Here is a 24,623-nt window from a genome sequence, read left to right as displayed (position 1 = left end):
GTAATAAGAGTAGTGTCTATTCTTGAACAGAAATATAATGTATGGATTGAACGAACCAACCTCAGGGTTATAACATAAACAAGTGTTTGACCTTATTCTTTGCACAGGAAATCTACCAGGAAATCAGCTTGTCAAGCACTCCTTCCTCTCAAGCTGAAACTCCTCATATCATAGCAGAATCTCCAAACAGACAGCATGTCTCTTTTACACAGCAAGCGGTCTAATCGTCAGAGCAGGAAACTAAAAGTGAATTGGACATGAACGAACCAACTGGCAATAATATTCAACAAGGTAATTTTTTAATGTATTTGAATGAAGGCCTTCATATGAAACCCTTTGCAAAGAACATATTTTCTATTAAAAAAAAAAGGCACAATAAATACGTTTGCCTCACCATCAAGAATAAGCACAATGCGAATCATTTTACATTTGTAATGTTTTTATTGTTGGCCTGTGTAAGGTTGATACTGCATATTCTCTTCTGTTCTTATTGTTTTAAACCATGTCTTCAATTTTCCCACGAGGGAAAAATATTTGAATTTAATTGAACAAAAGATGCACGTATATTATAGAAATAGTAATGTACAGCATATAATCAATATAGTATAAAAGAAGTACTGTATCATTTTCTTCTATTTTATCTTGTAAACTAAAATTATAACCTGGTTAATATAGTACACTGTAGGCCAAATACTCAACTCCATTGGGCAATTTGTGCAGAAACCTGTGCTGTCTCAGCTGTTCTGCGGGTTTATCAATGCAGCATAGTAACGTCACCACATCCATTACAGCACTCTGGCTAACGGTTATGGAGGCTGATGCCCTCTAGAGACGGCCATATTATCCACAACCCCCTTCCTCTTCCTCCTAATTCCATCACTAAGATGTTGGACCATCCCGCCCATGAAACCCCACCCTGAAGCACATCAGTGTTGAGGGTGGAGTCACATCCATCTGGGGCGATTGTTGTTATTGATGTAGGTGTCTGTGTCTGTGTTCTTCTACAAAACAACATACAGTACATACTCACAGATCGTGGATTGACTCTATTGGGGATAATTTGCACATGGAAAGCCAAGTTGTTTCTCTTATACTTTTACTCTCTCTTATATTGCACCGTTGGAGGAGGCAAGACTAAAGAATTTCATTGCCAGCGACTGCTCTGTAATTGTTGTGCAGGGGGGTGTAGGGATCTGTAGCTTTCGGCTGAGGGATTACAACTTGTGAGTACAACTGTATCTTAGTCATAGCTATTTTTGTTAACACATTCCTTTATCGTTTGCTGTGGTGTCATAACGCCCAGTGCTTCTTCTATATGAAGTCATTGTTTATTGCGTGAGAAGGTCAGACTGTCCAGTGTGCATTTGCAGATGAGGTGGTTCTCCATGTGCAACACATCAATCACATGGAACCAAAGAAGTGTGCTGCAGTATGAATGCAGACATTTTGCCATTATTTCAGTCTGGAGGTTTTTATTGTGCACTATTGTGTGAGGAAAATAGCACAAAAAATGCAAAACATAATGGTGTTTACGATGAGTATGCTTTCAGGCTTTCAAATTAATTCGTCATGATTGGTAATGGCGTTATTCCGTCTAGTATAGGGTTGTAAAGCTCATATCTTTGGGGAATTTAGAAGCGCATTGTTGTACACACATTAATTAAACACTAGCACATACAGTGGGGCAAAAAAGTATTTAGTCAGCCACCAATTGTGCAAGTTCTCCCACTTAAAAAGACGAGAGAGGCCTGTAATTTTCATCATACGTTAAGGATTTTGGTTATTACATTATGCATTATATAGGATTTTTTTTCCTGCTTACTTTTATGGCGCATAATGTTGGTAGTCGGCATGTTGATGTGAGACAGCAGAGTGTCACTGGAACGAGACATGTGGCTTTGTTCGGCAGCCAGATATCCCTGTGATAGGTAAAACATCTTTCAATTCCCAATTTCAGTACCCTCTTCCTCATTCTGGTCAGGCAGAGATAGAGCAAAAACACATAGCAACCAGACATTAATTTTCAAATTCCAAAGGTTTATTATGTGTATGAAAACACATAGAAACACATGCTGACTGCAAACAAGGTCAGCGCAGCCAGTGGTGAAAGGAAAATCAGCAATAGCCAAGAAATTATCCACTTCTTTCATGCTCCTCTAAATCATCTGTGAAACTGAGGAGCCTTTGTGTATTTTGATCAGAACTTGTCTCCAGGGCCATGTTTCTTCTGTCATGGGTTACTTCTGCTAAATAAAGCTCTTTGTCAGTCATCTGACGGAAAACAAAGCAAAACCAAACCCTGTCACATGTCACATGTGGCTTCAGGGTGTTTCTAGAAAAAGAGGAATCAAACCAAAGTCATCCCTCCCCTTTGTTGTTTGCTGATGTGCCGTTTAACCATGGAAATAAGGCTTGGCCCTCATTTTTTCTACATGTCTTTCAGGTAGTAGACTGAGGGACAGGGAGACGGAGAGACAGCGAGAGACACAGACAGAGAGTGACACAGGCAGAGAGAGAGCGAGACATGGACAGGACTGGGAGCCCTGCGGGGACGTCGTCTGGCTTCTCCCTGGAGTGGGACCCCCGGACGAGTGAGGAGAGAGTGCTGGACAATGAGAAAGCCAGGAGGAGTGTGAACGGGACCCCGGCCCCCATGGACACCGCCTACCATGAGGAGATAGAGCCGCCGAAGCCCAAGATCAGGATCAACGCCAAAAACGTCAGGTGAGGCACGCTGGGACACTCTGAGACACTCTGACACACTGAGACACTCTGAGACACGCTTCGACACTCTGAGACACTCCGTGGCATACTCTGTGACACACTCTGAGACACTCTTGAGTCACATTAAAACGCACTGAGACAATGTAAGACACACTGAGACACTGACCCACTGACACTCTGAGACACGCTGAGACACTCTGAGACACGCTGAGACACTGAGTCACATTGAGACACTCTGAGAGACTCTGAGAGACGCTGAGACACTCTGAGACACGCTGAGACACTCTGAGACACACGCTGAGACACTCTGAGACACTCTGAGAGACGCTGAGAGCTTAACTGTGATATGCTCTTCTCCTTCCTTTTCTTCCATTACTGTTATTGAGGTCAACAGAGGCAAGCATGAGACTCCATTAGACAGAATCAGATGTCATTCATCATGGCCAAGGTCAACCGTGCAAGAAATGTGTCTCGATTCCTTGGTGCAATGGATTACAGACAGATTGTATCCAAGAGCAATAAAACAGATATTAACAGGATATACAGCATGATCTAAACATTTCTGAAGCATTAAATGTCGGTATGTATATTCAAGCTTAAGTGAGATAGAACTGTGAACATCATTCGGAGCCTCATAGACGTGGATTGACCTGTTTCCTCAGAGATCTCCTGGAGGTCGAGGACCGAGGCCTGAAGAAGTTCAGCACGGAGCAGTTGTTTGAGGCGGCTGCCAGCGGGGAAGTCCTGATGCTGAAGGGTCTGCATGAGTACCTCCACGACAGCCAGAGGAAACTCAGCGACTCTTTATGTGAGCCGCGTTCATCATCGCTCACGCACGGGAACCACAACAAACTGTCATGTGACCTGATGCTGAGATGAGGATGATGATGATGATGATGGTGATGATGAGGATGAAGATGAGGATGATGATGATGAAGATGACGATGATGATGATGGTGGTGATGAGGATGATGATGAGGATGACAACGACTACAATGATGATGATGATGATGATGAAGATGACAATGATGAAGACGATGGGTGATGATGAACATTGGATACCAAACTATCCGTTTTTTTTTATATTTCTCAGACGCATCCAACGGAAAGAACGCGCTGATGAAGGCACTGTTGAACCTGCACGACGGGAAGAACACGGTGGTGGAGTATCTCCTGGAGATCTCATCCCGGATGGGAGACCTGGACGTCTTTGTGAACGCGGCCTACAAAGACGTCTACTACGAAGGTAAGTTCCCACTGGAGGGGTGGGCGATAGAGCGAGAGCAAGAGCGAGAGCGAGAGCGAGAGAGAGAGAGAGAGAGAGAGACAGAGAGAGACAGAGACAGAGAGAAGGAGGGAGAGAGAGAGAGAGAGAGACAGAGAGAGACAGAGACAGAGAGAAGGAGGGAGAGAGAGAGAGAGAGAGACAGAGAGAGACAGAGACAGAGAGAAGGAGGGAGAGAGAGAGAGAGAGAGCGAGAGAGAGAGAGACAGACAGACAGACAGACAGACAGACAGACAGACAGACAGACAGACAAACTGAGGGAACATTACATTTCATTACATACACTTTTTTCATATAATTCACTCCATCTATTGCCTTGACTCTCTTTATTTTGACAAATCCAACAAATATCCACTACAGGCGGTTGAAAAGAAGGACCCCAATGGTAACCACCACTCATTGGTTGTGTTCTCTCAATGTGTCCTGGGATGGAAACAGGCCATACTTCTCTGCACATCGCCATTGAGAGGAGAAGCATAGACTACGTCAAGCTGCTGGTCAGTAAAGGTGCAGACGTTCACGCCAGAGCCTTCGGCAAATTCTTCCAGCAACAAAAGGGCCCAAGCTTTTACTTTGGTGAGTGACTCCCTGCAGCAGAAGCTATTAGTGCTTTACTCCGTGTGCTCCCACCCATGTGTTGGCTACAGTCGACGAGAGTGTCACTACTATAGTGTGTGACTACCATCTCAGACCTACTCGAGTGCGAAGGCCGACCCTGCACCGACACACACAACCCAGGTCTGCCTACTTCCGCGTCTATTTCCGTGTCTACTTCCGCAGCACAAGAGACAGGCAGATGGACATCCGATTAATAACAGGCTGCATATTGCATTTGGACGATTTTTCTATGTATTTCTCAAGACACATAGGCCTATCATTCCATGTATTATTTTATGTTTTGGCTGTCGCAACAATGACATTCAACTTGTAAAATTATGTAATTATGTGAAAGAACTATTAACGAGTTGCCCTGTTCATAACTCTGATTGATTGACATTGATTGACATTTCATATATTTGGTTTGTGTCAGATGCAGAAGGTCGCAGGAAGACTGTAAAGATGAATACAGTTTGACGGAAAAGGAAGCCTTTTTTGCTTCCTCATCTCAATAGCTGATTGAGAGCGGATGTCTTTCAGATTAGTCTTGTTTACACGTTGGGCAGGTTTCACACCTATTTCTCCATGTTGCAACACTATGTCCTGTGCAATAAAACAACCACACAAATCAAGCAGTTTAGAAAATGTGCATCAGACACAATTCGTTATTTATAGATTGTAACATTCGAGAGGCATACTCATTCAGGGTAATTTCATATATTTGGGATAGGCCGACTTAATCATAATGATAATATTGTAGGCTATAAAATATTGTGACGATCATGGAAGTGGTCGCAAGGTCCGGGTGCAGCATTATACAGTATATACAAACAGAACACAATTATAGCTCACTTTGGTCACTATAATGACTGATGAACCAGCACAGCTGAGTTTGGATGACGAGACACTTAATCTCGAGTCTTCTCGAGATTAAGTGGGGGGCTCTTGCATCTTCTAGCAGCTTGCATCTTTTTATCTAGAGCAGACGGGCGCCCGCTTCCTCTTTCCGGTGAGTCGTTTCCGAACGCCTCGTGTGTCAACTTTTTTCTTTAAGAGGGTAAGACCTGCTCCCTTAGAGCCCACCTCACCTCCACTACGCTCAACAACAGCGCAGTCCCAGATGTGAAGTGATGTGTGCAGTGGAATGTGCTGCTGACCTCAACCTGCATTACAAACTGAGTAGCCTGATGTATGCATTTCCATCTTCCACTCATCCCACAACCCGTAAAAGAAACCATAATTCAAGTCGTAATGTGCAACTGACCGTGCAACTGTATGACCTGAAGTAGCGTTGCTAAAATGGCTTCGTTGCGAGGGGAAGGGGGCAGGGTTTTTTGGGAGTGGCGAGAGTATGATTCTTAAAAAACGAAGGGAGAGGTACGGGCTGGCCAGAATTTTTTAACCTACAGAATATAATAATAACATATCAGTTATAACAGGGGATGTCATTGATAACATTATTTAAATATGTATCATTCAGCATTGACTACAGACATGTCCACGTTATTTTAAGCGACAAACTTTACACATTGTGACTGGAGAGAGAGAAGTCACTCTCCTCCATTTCGTCAATGTACAGAATGCATTTTACTTGTTTATTAGGCTTATTGTACTCATGGTTGCACTAGCACTAGCAGGTTTCACCAGCGAGACTCTCTCTCTCTCCCTCCCTCCCTCCCTCCCCCCTCTCTCCTCCCTCCTTCCATCGGCGGTTCCCCACCACAGGGGAGCTGCCTCTGTCCCTGGCCGCGTGCACCAACCAGCCGGCGGTGGTGGACTACCTGATGGAGAACGAGCACCACCCGGCGGACGTGCGGCTGCAGGACTCCCAGGGGAACACGGTGCTGCATGCCCTGGTGCTGGTGGCCGACAACAGCCCGGAGAGCAGCCGGTTCGTCACGGCCATGTACGACCACATCCTCACCGCCACCGTGCACCTCCACCCCGAGTGGAGGCTGGAGGAGGTGAAGAACCAGCGGGGCCTGACGCCAATCAAGCTGGCCGCCAAGACGGGCAAGGTCGATGTAAGACTGTAAAGATGACTACTGTTTGACGGATAAGGAAGCCTTTTTTGCTTCCTTATCTCAATAGCTCATTGAGAGCCGATGTCTTTTAGATTAGTCTTGTTTACACATTGGTCAAGTTTCACACGTGTTTCTCCATATTGCAACACGATAAAACCATCCAACAAATCAAGCAGTTGAGGGGATGTGCATCCGACACAACACACACAATTTGTTATTTATAGATTGTGACATTTGTGTGTCGGCGCCGCCCGAAGTCCGGTGTTGGCGGAGGAACACCGTCGACTGTTCCTGTGGGTTTGGTTTCAACCCTATCCCCCCTGACCCTAACCCCTTCCCCCCCTGTAGCTTTTTAGGCACATTCTGCATCGGGAGTTCCAGAGCGGTCCCACCAAACACCTGTCCCGCAAGTTCACCGAGTGGGTGTACGGGCCGGTCAGCTCCTCGCTCTACGACCTGGCATACCTGGACTCCTGCCAGGACGAGTCGGTGCTGGAGATCCTGGTCTACGGCAGCGACATTCCAGTAAGGAATACCACCAAACATACCTGGGTGAACGCCGTTCGGGATCAGATAGAAATGTGGACATACCTTTGGCTTATATGTAGTATAGTAGTAGTAGTAGTAGTAGTAGTAGTAGTATAGTAAATCAATGCTGCTACGGTATTTACTGTCTATGCTATTATCCTAAGGGACCCCCTTTGACTAAAAGGCGACATATTATCCCACCAGGTGTGAGTGTGATTAGTCGTTACAAGCCGTTTTGAAAATATGCCTCTTCGCACATGACTAGTGGGCGTGTCAACCCAGATATATTACGAATAGATGAGCAACGTTTGCTACAGTCCACTGGGTAGGCTGGCGGACTGATCTATCCAGCACACATCTAGGTGAACACGCCTACTTGTGACGTCACTAGAGGCATTTTTTCAAAAGGGCTTGTAACGGCCAATCACACTCACAGCTGGTGATGAAAAATTTGACCTTGAAGATACATCAATAAAGAGCAAATAGGGGGTGTTGGTCACCTTGCTCGGAGAACCGTTTGTCCCTTTGTCCCGGCGTTGCATGCATAAGCTGTCAACATCGGGTTTGTCCGTCCGTCAGAACCGCCACGAGATGCTGACCATCGAGCCGCTGAGCAAGCTTCTGGACGAGAAGTGGAACCGGTTCGCCTGCTACATCTTCGCCTTCTACTTCCTGTCGTACCTGGTCTACCTCTTCATCTTCACCCTCCTCGCCTACAACAAGAAGGGGGGAGAGGTAGCCTGCACACCCCCCACCCCCCCCCAATACCCTTCTGGGAATGATCAACTCTCCGTAATCAAGACACCATCCAAGCTATAATCTCCTCTGGAAAACTCAATTGCGATTCATTAAGCAGACACTTGTATCTCATTGTTTACAGTGTTGTTATTTGTTCATACATGTTGTTTAGCAGCAGGTTCAGGGATAGCATGTTGCTCAGGATACCTACTGGATTGGAACACACTAAACTCTACCGTTTCTGTCTCTCTTCCACCCCTTAGATCCCATATCGCATGAAGGACACCAGAGAGGACTACCTGTTCTTTTCAGGCCAGGTGTTTATGGGACTGTCATCTATCTACTTCCTCTGCAAAGGGGTAAGCGACTCAAAACGACCACTCCGTCAATAGTGTCAAATCAGTGCAAAGCCTTGACTTCAGCAAAACAATTACGTTTAGTTCTTTTCCCAGGTTGAAATCATGTGATTGACATCTTTTTCTTCCTCCTCCCTGATTCCCTAGATCATCGATATGAAGAGGAAGGGGCCCAGGCTTCGAACACTGCTGATCGATGGATACTTTGAGTTTCTGTTGTACGTTTTCATACCTTTTGGGGTCAGGATGTGTTGTAATAGGAGCCAGCGGATGGGATTATTATTATTATTATTATTATTATTATTATTATTATTATTATTATTATTATTATTAATATAAGTAATAATAGTATAAGACATTAAAACACTTGTTAGGATCTTTACTGTAGCAGGTCGGTGGATGGCTACATTATCACATTTCATTTTGATGGTAGTTAGGAAGGGATCAAATGCATGTATCTAGTACGTCAAGTAAGAATTGTTCGACATGTCAGGGAGATAACACCCGTCTGTTGGGATTTAATAACTGGTCAATCTGTATGAGTGGTCACGTAAGGTCACACCTTATCAAACCAACCAAGACAACCTGGCATGTATAAATGAAGCAAAATATTCTGAATCCGCCAGCGGAGTCAGTATTAGTCTGGCTTTCTTATTTCAACATGCAGAGGTTTAGTTAAGTTTAGTTTATTTCGATCACATAGATTCACAACATTACATACAGTCATAAGTAAAAAAATAAATAAAATGGTCATCTTAATTTACACATTGACATTTATTATCACTGGTATTGATCGAAAAGGTCTTCCGGTGTCCCAACTGCCCCGTTGCTGTGTCTCAGTCTCCTGCAGGCGGTGTGCTTCCTGCTCTCGGCGACGCTGTACATATTGAGACGGCAGGAGTACCTGGGCTTCCTGGTGGGTTGCCTGGCCATGAGCTGGGTCAACCTGCTCTACTACTTCAGGGGGAACAAACACCTGGGCATCTACAGCGTCATGATTCAGAAGGTACAGCTGCAGCACCCCGACTCAATGAGGAATACGGACATGGACGTGGTGTTGTGGATGACTGGGATTTGATTCTTGTTAACAGCAACTACTGGCTCAGCGGGTAGAGCGCGTACCATATAGGCTCAGTCCTGAACGCAGAAACACGGGTTTGAATCCTGCCCGTGGTCCTTTGCTGCATGTCCTCCCCTCTATCTCCCAAACCTTCTACTCTATCTCACGGCATAACAAAGATAAAAATAAATCTTTCTTTGTAGACGTTCTGAATTTTGAAAGGTGAAATGCAAAAAATAGTTTGAATCCAGAATTGGTTGGCTTAGTATAGCCTAAAAAGTGTATGGAAAAAAATATTTCAAAATAACTGATGGCTGACAAGATGTGATGGCGTTGAATATATTTCTAAAAATAATTTATTCGACCTTCGGTCTCGGAGGCTATTCCCCACTATTCACAGAGGTAATATACGTGTAGTATATACTACACGTAAACCCTCCAAAAATAAACCAGATAACACTTTTTGCCGGGATTTATTTGTTTTTATTAGCGGTTTATTTATTTTTATTAGTGTGACGAGACAACCGTCACGCTCGCTCCCCAAAAACCTGAGATAGCAAACCAATCAAATTGGGCCATCTTAGGAAGTTCACGTGTAGCATATACTACAATCAATTATATTAAGTTTACTTATCTTTTATTATATCCCATATTTGGGAAAATATCCTTGTAATCTGCGGTCATACATTAGGTTACAAAGTGTCCCCTGTTATGGTGTCGCTGGTTTGGGCTGTTCATTGTGTGGGGTCAAATCCCATCGGGTCACGACCGTGCTTAGAAGAAACCATGTCTCTCTCCTGTCTAGATGATCCTGGGAGACATCATGCGCTTCCTCTTCGTCTACCTCGTCTTCCTCGTGGGGTTCTCAGCAGGTGAGCAAGTTCAAATCAATGGGTGCATTCGTCTAAAAAAATACCTCTGTTGCACATATTTGGGAATATATCTAATTTGGTAAAGTCTTTGAGTGTTTTTTGGTATCACTAACCCATCTCTCCAATGGGTTGGGGGTCCTTAGGAGCGGGGGAAAGGGAGAGAGAATCTCAATCTTTCCTTGCGGCCGAAAATGTCTATTCAATTGGTTCCCCGTAGCCCCGAGGGGCTACGGGGGGGAATCCTTCCTTTGCGGGCTGAGGGCTAAGCCTTGCTCCCTGGGTTTTTGCAGAGTGTTCGGAGAGAAGTTCTTTCTAAGTTTTCCGAGTCCAATTTTTCTAAGTTCAGTTTCTTCTGTTCACTGAGTCTGGGCGGACATCCTCCATGGAGTCCTCGTGGCCAGGATTCCTAGATTCTTCTACATTTGTCAGCTCCTTTTATTCAGTTTTATATCCAAGTTACCTCCCCTTTCTATGGCTCGTTTAACCTTGACTTACACAGCTGGCTTCCACGTATTCAATAAAAACTCTGATAAGTGACTGGTTTCGAGATAGGTTCGGATGAAAATAGGCCTTTCAGATAGTTTTAGTGTCATACCCTCGCAAATCTTTACTTAGCCTGAGCGGAGCATTCTACCTGAACCCCTAGCTCTGCCCTTCACTCCAGTTTTGAGCACTAGACTCCATCTGAACCATCTACTTTGGATGAACCCTACATTGGCCTGTTCCCTGGACCCATGCCCACACATCTTTCAACCTTACATGATACAATCTGGCTGAGCGTTACATGATGATTCTTGTTCTACATTTTTATGAGGTACAACATTTAAAAGGGTTTCTATGAGCAAAGTCTTAAAAAATGCGTTATACGGGTGCGCTACATGCATTACTTATTATACCATTTCATACAGTGGTTCAGCATATCATTTCATACATTAGTCTGTGCATTTGCTGAAAGCTGGAAAGCAATTAGTGCTATAAATTGAAGCTTAGTAAACATAGTAAGTGCTTGTCTATTGCATATAACAAACCCCTTGGTACTTATGTCTAAAAAACCACCAATGAATGAAGATCCCCTTAGTACCTAAATCTTTAAGGTCCCTATGAACCTCACCTTACTCTATCTTAAGGACACCGATGAATCAACCTTACCAATGTCTGTCACGCATTTTCCTTCCTCTACCCTCACTTTCTCCTTCCTCTCCCCTCCCCTCCTGTTTCTCCCTCCCCTCATGTTTCTCCTTTCTCTCCCCTCCCCTCCTGTTTCTCCCTCCCCTCATGTTTCTCCTTCCTCCCCCGTCCCCTTTCTCCTTCCTCCCCCCTCTCGTTCCCCTCTCCTCTCCCCCCTCCCAGCGGTGGTGACTCTGCTCATCGAGCCGCCGGTCTCCAACGCCACGGCGACCCGCAGCCTCTACACGTCCGGGAGCGTCGGGACGGAGGCGGAGGGCTGCCAGAAGCCCACCTACCGCAACTTCACCTACACCACGCTGGAGCTCTTCAAGTTCACCATCGGCATGGGCGACCTGGAGTTCACCGAGGACTACCAGTACAAGGAGGTGTTCTACGTGCTGCTCATCTCCTACATCATCCTCACCTACATCCTGCTGCTCAACATGCTCATCGCCCTGATGAGCAGCACCGTGGACAAGATCACCAAGGAGAGCACCAGCATCTGGAAGCTGCAGGTGGGTGAGGGGGAGGGGAGGGAGGAAAGGGGGAAGGAGGGAGAGAGAGGGAGAGGGAGGGGGAGGGGAGGGAGGGAGAGGGAGGGAGGGGGAGGGAGGAAGGAGGGGGAGGGAGGGAGAGGGAGAGGGAGGGAGGGCGAGAGAGAGGGTGAGGGAGAGGGTGGGGGAGGGAGGGAGGGAGGGAGGGGGAGGTGGAGGGAGGGAGGGAGGGGGAGGGAGGGGGAGGGAGGGAGAGGGAGGGAGGGGGAGGGAGGAAGGAGGGGGAGGGAGGGAGAGTGGGGAGAGAGAGGGAGGGAGGGAGAGGGAGGGATGGAGGGGTGGGTGAGGGAGGGAGAGGGAGAGGGAGGGAGAGAGAGGGCGAGAGAGGGAGGGAGGAAGAGAGAGGGAGGCAGGGAGGGAGGGAGAGGGTGGGTGAGGGAGGGAGGGTGAGAGGGACAGAGAGGGAGGGAGGGAGAGGGGGGAGAGAGAGGGAGGGAGGGAGAGGGAGGGATGGAGGGGGTGGATGAGGGAGGGAGAGGGAGAGGGAGGGAGAGAGAGGGCGAGAGAGGGAGGGAGGGAGGCAGGGAGGGAGGGAGAGGGTGGGTGAGGGAGGGAGGGAGGGAGAGGGGGAGAGGGAGAAGGGGGAGGGACAGAGAGGGGGAGGGGGGATGCATAGAGAACCTGGCCCAGGTTGTCCGTCGTTACCTCATATAAAAGCAGTATCAGGGTATAGTCCTTCATCAAAGGAAGTCCTTCTGATCGTTTGTTTCTGTGCTAGTTCTGTGCCACAAGCATTGATAGGGAGTCGTTTGAATATCGTGTGCGTCTGATCCATGCCAGTCACAAAGGAGAAGCAGCAGAGTCCCCATCATCTACCACGCCCTAAGTCAATCAGGCGTCAAATCACATGATTGACTCGGTAGCCGGCGTGATATCTGCTTGCACCCCATCGATTCACCCTGTAATCAAAGAACGACTTCACAAGCACAAAATCAAAGGAAGGCTGTGTGTATCGTCCACCAGTAGAGCGGTCCTGTCGACTCTACGCGGCCATGAGGAGCACACAGTCATGGCACACAGGGGGGGGGGGGGGGGGGGGGTGTCCAGCCTTGGGTTGGCTGAGGGAGTGAGACGTTGTGTGGGGGTGTGTGGTTCCCCAGAGGGCCATCACCATCCTGGACCTGGAGAGGAGCCTGCCTGGCTGCCTGAGGAGGAGGCTGCGGTCCGGGGAGGAGAAGGACCTGGGCTCCGCCGCCTTCGGAGAGGACCGGCGCTACTGCTTCAGGTCCGCTGCAGCGGAGGGGGAGGGAGGGAGTGAGTGAGTGAGTGAGTGAGTGAGTGAGTGAGTGAGTGAGTGAGTGAGTGAGTGAGTGAGTGAGTGGATGAAAGAATGATGAAAGAGTGAGTGAGTGAGTGAGTGAGTGGATGAAAGAATGATGAAAGAGTGAGTGAGTGAGTGAGTGAGTGAGTGGGTGGGTGGGTGGGTGGGTGGGTGGATGAGTGAGTGAGTGAGTGGGTGGATGGATGGATGAGTGAATGAATGAGTGGATGAATGAATGATGAAAGAGTGAGTGAGTGGGTGGGTGGATGGATGGATGAGTGAATGAATGAGTGGATGAATGAATGATGAAAGAGTGAGTGAGTGGGTGGGTGGATGGATGGATGGATGAGTGAATGAATGAATGAATGATGAAAGAGTGAATAAGTGAGTGAGTGAGTGAGTCTTTGGGTGAGTGAGTGAGTGAGTGAGTGGGTGGGTGGATGGATGAGTGAATGAATGAGTGAGTGGATGAATGAATGATGAAAGAGTGAGTGGGTGGATGGATGGATGGATGAGTGAATGAATGAATGAATGATGAAAGAGTGAATGAGTGAATGAGTGAGTGAGTGAGTGAGTGGGTGGATGGATGGCTGGATTAACGGATGACTGGATGGATGGTTGAATTATTGATTTAATTATTGGATGGATAAATAAATTTTAAGATTGGAGGAATGACTGGGAGGATAGATGATTGAATGAATGGATGGGTGGGTGGATGAATGTATAGGTGGAGGGATTAATGAATGGATGCGGATGGATGGATTAATGATTTGAGGAATGACTGGGAGGATAGATTAATGAATATATGAACAGATATATACATGTGCATTTATGAATGGATGAATGTATCCTTCGCACTTATGTCTGAGATTAGTCACAGTCCTCAAAAATGTATTTTGCTATCTATATTGTCAGTTATTTGAAATTGTATTGGATTATCTTGAATATTATTTTAGGAAAATGCCGATTTAACTGTAATGCCATGGAATTTTTTGACATAGGATAGTGCATTTTCAATTCTTCTCACTTCATCATCTGTGGACCAAACAAGTTACATTATTTCCTTTATCAAACACACATTAGAGATGTACAATAATTTTGCGTGAACTAAAACACTACAACTAATTATGTCGAGGGAACTGTGGGAGTGAAGTCATTGGAAGTGTCATGCAGAGTTTCCGATCCGTCCGCCTTCCCCCGCAACTCAGCTGATGTACAACAGCACTAACGGTAATTGGAGCATGGGTCCCCTTGTCGTCACAGAGTGGAGGAAGTCAACTGGAACAAATGGAAAAGCGACTCGGGCATAATCAATGAGGATCCGGGGAGCGGAAACAGGCCTCAACACTCCGCCTCTAACCCCGCTTCAGAAAGAGGTGTGCACGGGCAAATTAAAGTTTACGGATGAAGAAACATTTAGTTATTTTCGTTGTCTTGATGTTTTTCGCGCAGCATAGTCTTTCTTAACTGTTTACATTACGATAAAAGAAACCCACTGCAATACTCTACTTTGTCCACAGGGAGTCGCTGGCGGACTGTTTTTAGAGGCAGGCTGAGACAGCGATCGCGTAACACGCAGCCTAGGCCACCGTATTCTACCGAGATGATACCGCTGGCCAACACCAGTCCAGTCTGAAACCCCTCCCAGGGCAAGATGTCACCCCACCGGCCCCCTCCATCCTACATATCCCGATATCCAGAATCCAGAGTCTGTCTCCCCATGTTGATCTTTTTTTGTTTTTTATTGTTTTTTGTGCTTTTACCTGGTTGATTTTAAAAGTGTGCATGTGAGCGCACAGAGACAGCAGGTCAATACAAAAGGAGAATGAATAAAACATCGCTGCCAAAACTGATCCATGACTAGCTGTTTGAAAGCCAAGTCAGTTGCAACCACAACAGGATCCGGTTATCATCCTTCTTAACCAACCGAAAGCTGTTATGACTGGCTGCCCGTATCCCTTTGAATCCTCTGTAGAGCAATAACATCCACGCTCCCCCCCGTCCCGCGTACACCCCATTTATAAAGATCTCTCAGACAGACGGTTTCTACTCCAGCCAAAGAGCCCTGCGGAGTACTTCCTGTTTCCGTTTGACAGCGTCAGGCGGCTGGATTAATGGCGTGAAAGAAAAGCGATGACGTCATCACCCTCCGTGCAAAGTGCCAACCACTGTAAATCTGGCCACACACACACACACACAGTAAACAATCTGAGGATTAATAAGAAATTAATCTAATACTCTAATACATCTACAGTGGAGATAATGTAAGTACGTTGATATTTCACCTCGAGGTCCGAGTTTGCCGCAGTGTTGAATTGGAAGAGGCGTGACGACGTTGAACCATAAATTAGAACTTTATTTTATTATTACAATATTACAAAAAGACTAGCACAACTCGCACACCCTTGCTTCTCACCGGCCCTACAGCACGACTCCGGGAAGGCTGCTGGACCTCCTTCCAATTCACAGCAATAGTACAAGAAACCAAGAGGAAAATAAGATTTAAATAACAAGCGAATCAAGTATTATAAATAGTCACAATTTCAAACTCAAGCTTTGAAAGTCGGGTGAAGAAAAAAAAAAGAAAAAAAAGGAGTTACAGCCCAGTAACTACACATTGCTCTAAAATATATAATTACAAAATATTACTCAATTTCTTGCTTTCCATAAGAAAGAATCTCTAAGTAATTGTTCCCTCTATTCAACATAAACTTCATTAAAAATAAAAACAACCGATGGAAAACCGCAAAACTGCTGCTTCTGTGCATCATTGCCTTCATTTTTTAAATTATTGTTTTCTTGTTTTTTTTTTACTTTATTTATTTAAACCATGCTTAGTTTTTCAAAGGAAAGTCCAAGGACCAAATACTTAAGGCTTTATAAGGGCTGTCGAGGGAGGGCAACCGGACACACACACACACACACACACACACCCACACACACACACACACACACACACACACACACACACACACACACACACACACGTTACATGTTCAATCATTACAGAAGTTACAGTAGTCTAGTAGGTAAGCCAGTGTACAATAAAGCGAACAATCCATTTGCTGTTTCACTTTGACTCAGAAGTCCTTCCCCTCCCTCTCTCTCTCTCTCGCGCTCTCTCCCTCTCTCTCGCTCTCTCTCTCACCTCCAAGTGATCTTGCAAGTGATCAATTTGGTCTTTTCTCAAGAAAAACCAATCAGTAGCAAACTAGTCATAACTTAATCACATTTACTGCTGTGGTTTCCAACAAACTCGTGGTTGAAACTGTGGTTTGGTTCATGTTTTAATTGCTAAAGAGCGACGAGCAAACATTTCTCCAGCTCATCACGGTCGCCGTTGACAACCCCGTCTCTATTCAAGTAGAACATTTCTTTTTAATATATGAGAAAAAACAATCTGCAAAGAGATGGCACGTCTTCAGAACAACATGTCACCGTTGACCTGACTTTGGCCATTTAAGATGTCAGTTAGTCATTTCTTTACTTTAATCAGTACTGAGAGAAAGCCTTTCACAATCGTGTCGCCAAACCTCCACGTTAAACCGACAAACAGAAAGACGAGACGAAAACTAGGAAAAAAATAAATAAATAAAATCAATAACGCGAAGACCGACACCTGAATTGCGTGCAGCATTTTGAGCAGGACGGAGCTAAAGTGTGTCCACACATTTGCCCCCCTGCTGTGTCTAGACTATGTACAAACAACCTGATTACACACGTTCTCGTAGCTGACAAGAGAGGAATAATGAACTTTGATCAGTGACCTGATTCAGCAACAGTCCTATTAGACAAATAAATAAACATACAAAAGAAATAAAGATCCAAACACTCAGTAAATGTGCATACAGCTAGCCTCCCCTGTTCTAACTTTGTAGTGTCTTGATGTTTGGCATTTGCACCAAAAACAAACCCCCCCCCCCCCCAAAAAAAAAACAAAGTCAGTTATCCCGTCTGCCTTCAAAAAGGAGTTGCAGCCTTTAAGAATCCGTTTCATGTTGAAGTCTCGGCGAGATTCGAGTGTGAACTGAGATGAATACTTTGGGAGGTTGCAGGGGGAGAATTCCTGACATGACCCGGCTAACACAAACAAGACCGTTAGAGCCGACGAGGAGGTCTACGATCTGACGTGAGGGCCTCATTGAACAACACTTTAGCAGAGGTTCAGTCACGGAAATAACTGAGGATCCACGTGCGCCGACAGACACGTTATGATGATACGGTCGGGACGCTAGGAATGACAACAATCACGTGCACAGGCTCACGCACGCACGCTCGCTCGCTCGCTCAGGGCTCCGTTGCCCCCTAGAATGCCTGGATAAAAAGCACTCGCTCACTACAAAGAAAAAAAAACGAAAAACAATTGATCACTTGCAAGATTAATTCACAAAAAAAAAAAAACTACCGCTTTTCCTTAAATATATGTATCCTGTTTTACAATATTAGCAATCATAGTTTAAGTTATGAATTTAGTTTCATTTTCCACCGCTTGCCCAACCCCCTTTTCCTTTAAGACTAAACAAAAGGGCTTTCTCTCCTAGCTTGAGCAGACAAGGCGATAGCTTATCTGTACCCTGGATGTTGGAGGAGCATGGAGCAGCCGTCGCCCAGCTCCGGGCCCACCCGGCTCAGGGGAGGCCTGTGCATCTTGCCCATCAGGCCCAGATTGTGATCACGTAAGTAGGGCGGCTGGAAATCCCCGCCCAAGTAATCGGCCGTTTGCATCAGATTAGTCTGGGCGGCGGGGGCCGTCGCCGTCCCCAGCCGGTAATGGGTCCCCCCTTGGGGGCCGCAGTCAAGCACGGTGGTGGAGGTGGTGGTGGTGGTGGCGTTGTTGGCGGAGGAGGAGTGGAACGGCAGGCCCAGGTCCTGGGAGCCGGAGCTGTCGCTGTTGGGCGTGGGCAGGATGCTGCTGTTCCACATGCTGGGCTGGAAGTAGTGGGCGCTGCCGTAGTGGGCCATGTGACAGGCCACGCCGTTGCTGCTGCTGCCGCTGTTGTTGTTGTTGTTGTTGTTGTTGTGGAGGAGGACCGGCGGCGAGGGCGTGGGCCTCTCCATGGGGGGTTTCAGGCTGTAAGGCTGGCCCACGCACACCTCGGGATGGGGGTAGCCCAGGCCCTTGCAGGGGAAGCCCGGGTCGCGGCCGGCCAGCGAACAGGGGTGGCTCGGCCCGTTCTGCATGTGGGCCATGTGGGCCAATGGGTGCTGGTTCCAGGAGCGCAACTTCAGCTGCTGCTGCTGCTGCTGCTGCTGCTGTGCCCCCCCGCCGCGGGGTTGAGTCTGCTGGCCGTGCATGTGCAGCTGGAGGGGGTGGGGCTTCACGTCGCCGTGGTGATACGCCGCCGCCAGGTGGTTCATGGCCGCCACGCCCTGGGGGTGGTGGTGGGGCTGGTGGTGGGGGTGGTGGTGGGGGTGGTGGTGGGGGTGGGGGGCCGGCCCGCTGGCCTGCTCGGGCGGCGGCGGGTACCCCGGGTGGTGGCCGTGCACCGACACCCGGGAGCAGGCGTTGATGAGCAGGTTGCGGCTGATGGGGCTGGGGTTGGCGATCTGGCCCTCGCACACCGCCGTGGCGCCGGCGCCGTGCGCCCGCGCCTGGCAGAACTGGCTGATCTGGTGCACGATGGCGCTCAGGTCCGCCTGGGGCCCGTGGTGCGGGCCCGCCGCCATGGACAGCGGGATGGTTGAGGTAGAGACGGTGACGTTGGGCGGTGCCTCGCCCTCCGGGGGCCTCCGGGCCCCCTGGGGCCCGCCGGGCGCCGCCCCTGCCGCCGCCGCCGCCGCCGCCGCCGCCGCCGCCGCCGCCGCCGCCGCCTGCTGCTGGAGGAGGTGCTGCTGAGGGTGGAGCATGAGGGCGGGGGGCGGCGGCGTGGCCCTGAGGGGGGCCCAGACCGGAGGGCTCGGCCAGAGGTCGGGCCAGGCCCTGGGGGTGGTGTGGGGCCATGGGGGGCGGGTGGCGGAGCCCCAGGCTCTGGGACAGCGCCTCCAGGGTCTGCGGGTGGGCCTGGGGCGGGGGGCCCTGATGGGGCCGGCCTGGACCCAGGGGGTGCTGCAGCTGCTGGGGGTGTTGGTGGTGGTGGTGGGGGTGGGGGTGGGGGTGGGGGAGGTGGTTCAAAGTGCTCGACGGGGCCCCTGGGTAGGGGCCGTTGGGGCCGTTGGCGTCGGGGTGCGGGCGGGCGCGGCCGCCGTCAGAGTCCTTGAGCACGCCCCTGGCCGCGGGGCCCCGCACCACGGCCAGCAGGCCGCTGCGGGCCTGGGAGGGCGGGTAGGGGCTGTAGCGCTGGCCCGACGTGTCCAGCCCGTTGACGGTGCGCCGCACGTGGTTCCTCTGCGGCACCTTGACGCTGTTGGGGAAGATCTTGATGGTGAGGGGGTGGTGGGCCGCCTTCTTAGCAAAGGCGTCCAGTTCTGCCGGGGTGGGGAACGGGGCGGACCTCATCCTCTGTGTGGTGTCCCCTGGGGGCGGGAGAGAGAGGGACAGAGGAGGGGGGGTGGGGGGGCACAGGGTGAGAGGCAGTTTAGTACGGGGAGGGGGGGGGGGGTGTCTAAATGCCACATCCTTCGTAGCTCTCAGGGAGCTCTGCAGAGAAACCCCACACTGGCCCTCCCCAGCCTGACAGCACATAAAACAAAAGCAGGTTTGCAGTCGCTGTTCGAGATCTCCCCCCCCCCCCCCGCCCCCCCAAGCCTCTAATCCAATCCCGCGGCGGTGTCTGTGTCAGCGCTCGCTCCTAGAGGCCGGGACTTACGCAGCATCGGGGGGCCAATGACAACAGAGCAGCATCTGAGCGGGGAGGGGCTTTACGGCCAGCTACGGAACAAAGGACCGCACAGAGCTCGGATGTAGCGTGTGGCCCCTGGGGGCCGCTGCTCGGAGAGAGAGAGAGAGAACAGGCAGTGAAGGGGGGAGAGAGAGAGACAGATAAAAGATAGTGAGGGAGATGGAGCGAGAGACACAGAGAGTGAGCAATAGATGGAGAGAGACAGAGAAAGAGTGATAGATGGAGAGAGATAGAGAAAGAGTGATAGATGGAGAGAGATAGAGAAAGAGTGATAGATGGAGAGAGATAGAGAAAGAGTGATAGATGAGAGAGATAAAGAGTGATAGATGGAGAGAGATAGAGAGAGCGAGAGAAAGAGAGCGAAAGTGAGGGAGCTAGAATGACAGAAAGAGGAATAGAACGAGAGCGAGAATGAGAGCCTGAGAGAGAGAATGTGAGAAAGAGAGAAACGATGTGATAGAGAGCGATAGAATGAGAGAGCGCAAACGAGAGAGAGACCGATATCAGGGAGAACGAGAGAGAGAGAGAGAGGGAGAGGGAGAGGGAGAGGGAGAGCCCAAGGACTGGAGGTGAAGGGAGCTCCCGGCAGCAGTGGTTAAGTGATCTGACAGAGTGTCTGGTCTGCAGCAACACCTCGCAGACCTCAGCGAGACATCGCTTACACCTACAGCGCCGCGCGGCTATATTTAACAGCGCCGGTGTGACGGGGGGACAGGGACTGCGTGTGTGTGTGAGTGACGTCTTGGGAGGGGGTGTGAGGGGGGCGTCTCATCGAGTTTCGCCTCAGATGTGTTGATAGCCCTGCTCCTGGCTGGAGCATCGACACAGGCTTGTGTTTTTCACTTTGGCCCCGTGCGCCGACGGCGTGGGTGCGTGTGTTGTACTCGGGGTGTACCGTTGTGTTTTTGGTCTTCCGGAAAAAAAAGATGAGAGTGGCTGATAATCGCTTTAGAGAGCCGAGGTCCGCGAAATGTTGTGATATGAGATCCATCACCCTCCCTCTCTCTCACCCTCTTTCTCTACCTTTCTATCTCTCCCTCTCTCCCCTTCCGTCTCTTTCTCAGTCTCTCTCATCCTCCCTCTCCCTCCCCTTCTATCTCCCTCTCTCCCTTTCTATCGCCCTCTCTCTCTCCCACCTTCCGTCTCTTTCTCAGTCTCCCTCCTCCTCTCTCTCTCTCTCTCCCCTTCTGTCTCCCTCTCCGTCTCCCCTGGCTGGTCTCTCTCTGCCCGTCTCAGTAGCAGCGCTGCCTCAGGCCCGGCCCAGCCGGCCTGACCTACTTCCACCGCAGCGCCTGGACGGCCCTGGCTGTGCATGTGAGTGACTTGTGTGTACGTTAGAGGGTCACTACACAGACGGCTGATTGGGCCACCAGTACACACACACACACAGACACAGACACAGACACACACACACACACCTTTTATTCAAGCGAGACCAGAACCGCCCCGTCGTCATTCAGTTGAAAGCCCGCATGCCCATATAAGTCCGTACGTAGCCACCCCCCCCCCAGCGGAGAGCGGGGGGGGGGGGGGGAAGCGGTGGTTCTGAACCCGTCGCTGCGGACCGGACTCCCCAGGGCTCATGGCTGCGCGCTGGGCTGAACTGTGACACCATGGTACCCGGAGTTGTGCCCACACTGACGAATTAAATCCCTGCTATATTTTGCGGGTGGGAAACAATGGGTAGCAATGAGAAGGGCTGGGGGAGAGGAGTGGTGGGGAGGGGGGGTTTGGGTGCACAGAGGGGTCTGCTGTGACTAACTGCTCAGCCTGCTGATGGCAGCCTCATTAATGCAGGGGTCTGGGCCAAGGCTTTGGAGCTCACCAACCCTCCATCACTGGGCCCTAATGTCTCCCTCTGAATGCTATGCTAAGCACACATGCACACGCGCGCTTGCAAAACACACACACGCACATGTACACACATGCACACACATGATCGCACACAGATGCTCGCAAACTCACACACTCAAACATGCTCGTAAACACACACACACACACACACACACACACAGGCACGCTTGGAAACACACACACACACACACACACACACACACACACACACACACACTCACAAACACACGCAAACCAATACACACGCTCACTCGCGCACACACACTCTCAAACTTGCGCACACACACACACACTCGCAAACTCGCGTACAGACACACTCTCAAACTCACACACGCACACACATACACATATGCAAGAGGACACGGCCAGGGACAGACGCAGGACGGCCCTCAGCCGTCAGGCCCTGTAGTGATTAATGATAGCAGGGAAGCCGGTGCCTAATTCTCTGACCCTGGGGCAAAGGGAGAGAAGCACAGCCCGATGCGTCCAACGACTCTTTATTGATTACAACCAGGGTAAACTTTACCCTTATCATATATTGATGAAGCCATAGTTCTTCAATGCAAAGGGGGCCAGGCTCCGATATATAATACACGGGTAACATTTGCGCATGCATTCATTCACCTCGGAAAACATTATGCAGAGATTAATCCCGAGCCGGCTCTATTTCCCCCTTCATAGAGACAAGGATGAATTTCTCTCTCCTAAATGGACCTTTGAATGTTTAATGTAAAGCATTCACACTGCCGGCGCTCGGGGTAAACAAATCTGTTGTGTTGTCCGTCAGAGTGCGAGCCCGGCTCTCTCTGAAAGCAGACCTGGCGCTCTAGTCTTCCAGCCTGATCCGGCCGGATTAGCCCGGGAGCTATCGCATCCAGGGAGGGTTAATGAGGACACGCTGGAAGGGTTCATAGGTTTACTGGGAACCTGCTAGCACAGGGGCTACCGCAACGTTATTCCTCCAGTCACCGGCTAGGCACGATCCCTGGGAGGGAGAGAGGGAGGGAGAGAGGGAAAGAGGGAGGAAGAGAGGGAGGGAGGCAGGGAGAGAGGGAGGGAGGGAGAGAGGGAGTGAGGGAGAGAGGGAGGGAGGAATGGAAGGAGGAGGGGAGAGAGAGGGAGGTAGAAAGGAGAGGGGGAGAGGGAGATAGGGAGGGAGGGAGGGGGAGAGAGCTAAAAGAAGGGAGAGGAGGGGGAGAGGGAGGAAAGGGGAGAGGAATGGAAGGAGGAAGGGAGAGAGAGGGAGGGAGAAAGGAGAGGTAGCGAGGAAGGGAGAGAGGGGGAGAGAGAGAGAGGGGGAGGGAGGGAGTGAGTGAGTGAGTAAGGGAGGGAAGGAGGGAGGGAGAGGGAGGGAGGAAGGAGAGGGAAGGAGGAAGGGGAGAGGGAGGGAGGGAGAGAGAGGGGGAGAGGGAGAGAGGGAGGGAGGGAGAGGAAGAGAGAAAGGGGGAGAGGGAGAAAGGGGGAGAGGGAGGGAGAGAGAGGGGAAGGGAGAAAGGGGGAGAGCGAGAGAGAAAGAGCGAGAGCTTCGTCATGCTAATTACGCCACTGCAAGCTAGCCGGTGCCCAGTCAGCGGGCGCTAATTAGGGCTCTGCGTGTGGAACTAGTGTTTTTATTGAACAAGGGGTCGAACAGCAGGGCGACTTAGGGGCTCACGCTGCCTCCAAGAGAACAAAAAATAAATGGCAGCATTCACCCGAGAGTGGCAGGAAGTCGGGTCTGAGGTGCTTCAAATTAAATGTGCAAATCGGTTTTCACGCAAAATCGAAAAAAATAAAAAGGGGAGAAAAAGCGCCCATCCCTGCCCGGCTTTGATACCACCGCAGCCACCGCGCTCCATATTGATGTCCCTGGAATCATAAAGAATGGAAAATCAAAAAGGTGAGCGGGGGAAAGAGCGCCGGCTGCGTTTGATCTCAGCGGGCTCCGCAGATGTGAACATCCATGCTGTAACCCCATTGCACTGGCTCAATAGGGCCTCATGCAATTCCCCCCCCCCCCCCCCATTTCATGCCTCTTTCTTCCCATTCGCCGCGTTCGCCAGCCTTGCGAACCGAGAGCTATTTCCTGGCGCTTGAGTCATCCGATTCCTCCCCCCCCCCCCACCCCCCCCCCCGAGGTCCAACAGCATACACCTTTTTATTTACTTTCGTCCTTTTCCTAACAATTCACACGACTTGCGGTCGTTCCTCGACACGTCTCCAAGTCACAACGTTTGTCTTTCGGCTCCCGAACAAGGCAGCCAACGTCCCTGATGGGGAACGGCCGGGAGCCGGGAGCCGGGGAGCCGGGAGCCGGGAGCCGGGAGCCGGGAGCCGGGAGCCGGGAGAGTGACGCTATCGTTACCGAGGCGGCTGAGGCGGGGGGCGGGACTACGCCGTTGTGAGGCTGACAAAAGGCTATCTGCAGCTCTGGGTAGAGGAAGCGGAGAAAGCGGGGAGATAGGGGGTTTATACAACGCTGAGGCTCAGCATGAAACCACATTAAGTATCCGCGGGGATAACACTCTTCTCCAGGCTCACTGGAACACAAATTAAAGCTAATTATATGAATACCCCAATCCCTTCCCCCCCCCCCCCCCCCCCCCCCCCCCCCCGAGCCTTTTTCAAGGTAATTTGTCCTTCCATTGAGGGGAAGACCACGTGACTGCAAGCCTGCAAATTCTACCTCCAGAGTGGGGGAACCTATAGTTACGATGTCAAATATAGCTTTCACAATCAAGCCGCCGCCGACTCTGTTCAATAAGCAGTGTTGTGCGTTCTCGGCCTGTGCGGTGAAACGGCCAAAAGCCTGGCGCTAGATTAGGTTCTGAGGCCTGTTCTGAGT

General features: G+C 49.9%; 2 protein-coding genes across 5 annotated transcripts in view; one reads left to right on the top strand and one right to left on the bottom strand.

The window, feature by feature from the left end:
* The first annotated feature begins 152 nt into the window (after window positions 1-152).
* Window positions 153-15,019, top strand: trpv1 (transient receptor potential cation channel, subfamily V, member 1). Of its 4 annotated transcripts, none has more exons than XM_079737463.1 (16): window positions 153-291; window positions 2,444-2,724; window positions 3,387-3,532; window positions 3,818-3,970; window positions 4,448-4,585; window positions 6,332-6,624; window positions 6,979-7,155; window positions 7,738-7,893; window positions 8,160-8,255; window positions 8,400-8,470; window positions 9,093-9,258; window positions 10,118-10,184; window positions 11,535-11,866; window positions 13,006-13,130; window positions 14,430-14,542; window positions 14,687-15,019. In XM_079737463.1, the coding sequence occupies exons 2-16, from the start codon at window positions 2,525-2,527 to the stop codon at window positions 14,800-14,802; spliced, it is 2,349 nt and encodes a 782-aa protein (XP_079593589.1). In that variant the 5' UTR covers window positions 153-291; window positions 2,444-2,524; the 3' UTR covers window positions 14,803-15,019. The 4 variants fall into 4 exon arrangements, with proteins under 4 accessions (XP_079593589.1, XP_079593586.1, XP_079593587.1 ...); XM_079737460.1 differs by having other exon boundaries at window positions 6,332-6,630; XM_079737461.1 differs by lacking the exon at window positions 153-291 and adding an exon at window positions 1,084-1,223 and having other exon boundaries at window positions 6,332-6,630.
* A 111-nt stretch (window positions 15,020-15,130) lies between these two features.
* Window positions 15,131-24,623, bottom strand: part of fam222ba (family with sequence similarity 222 member Ba) — a 30,957-nt gene continuing 21,464 nt past the window's right edge. Inside the window, 2 exon segments of the mRNA XM_079737465.1 lie at window positions 15,131-19,023; window positions 19,025-19,619. Of these exon segments, the coding sequence (XP_079593591.1) occupies window positions 17,730-19,023; window positions 19,025-19,619 (1,889 nt within the window). The 3' untranslated portion in view covers window positions 15,131-17,729.

Source organism: Pollachius pollachius (assembly GCF_949987615.1).
Source record: "Pollachius pollachius genome assembly, chromosome: 6".
In the NCBI taxonomy this organism is placed as follows: domain Eukaryota; kingdom Metazoa; phylum Chordata; class Actinopteri; order Gadiformes; family Gadidae; genus Pollachius; species Pollachius pollachius.
The sequence above is the reverse complement of the archived record's forward strand: the minus strand, read 5'-3'. Positions and strand labels throughout refer to the sequence as shown.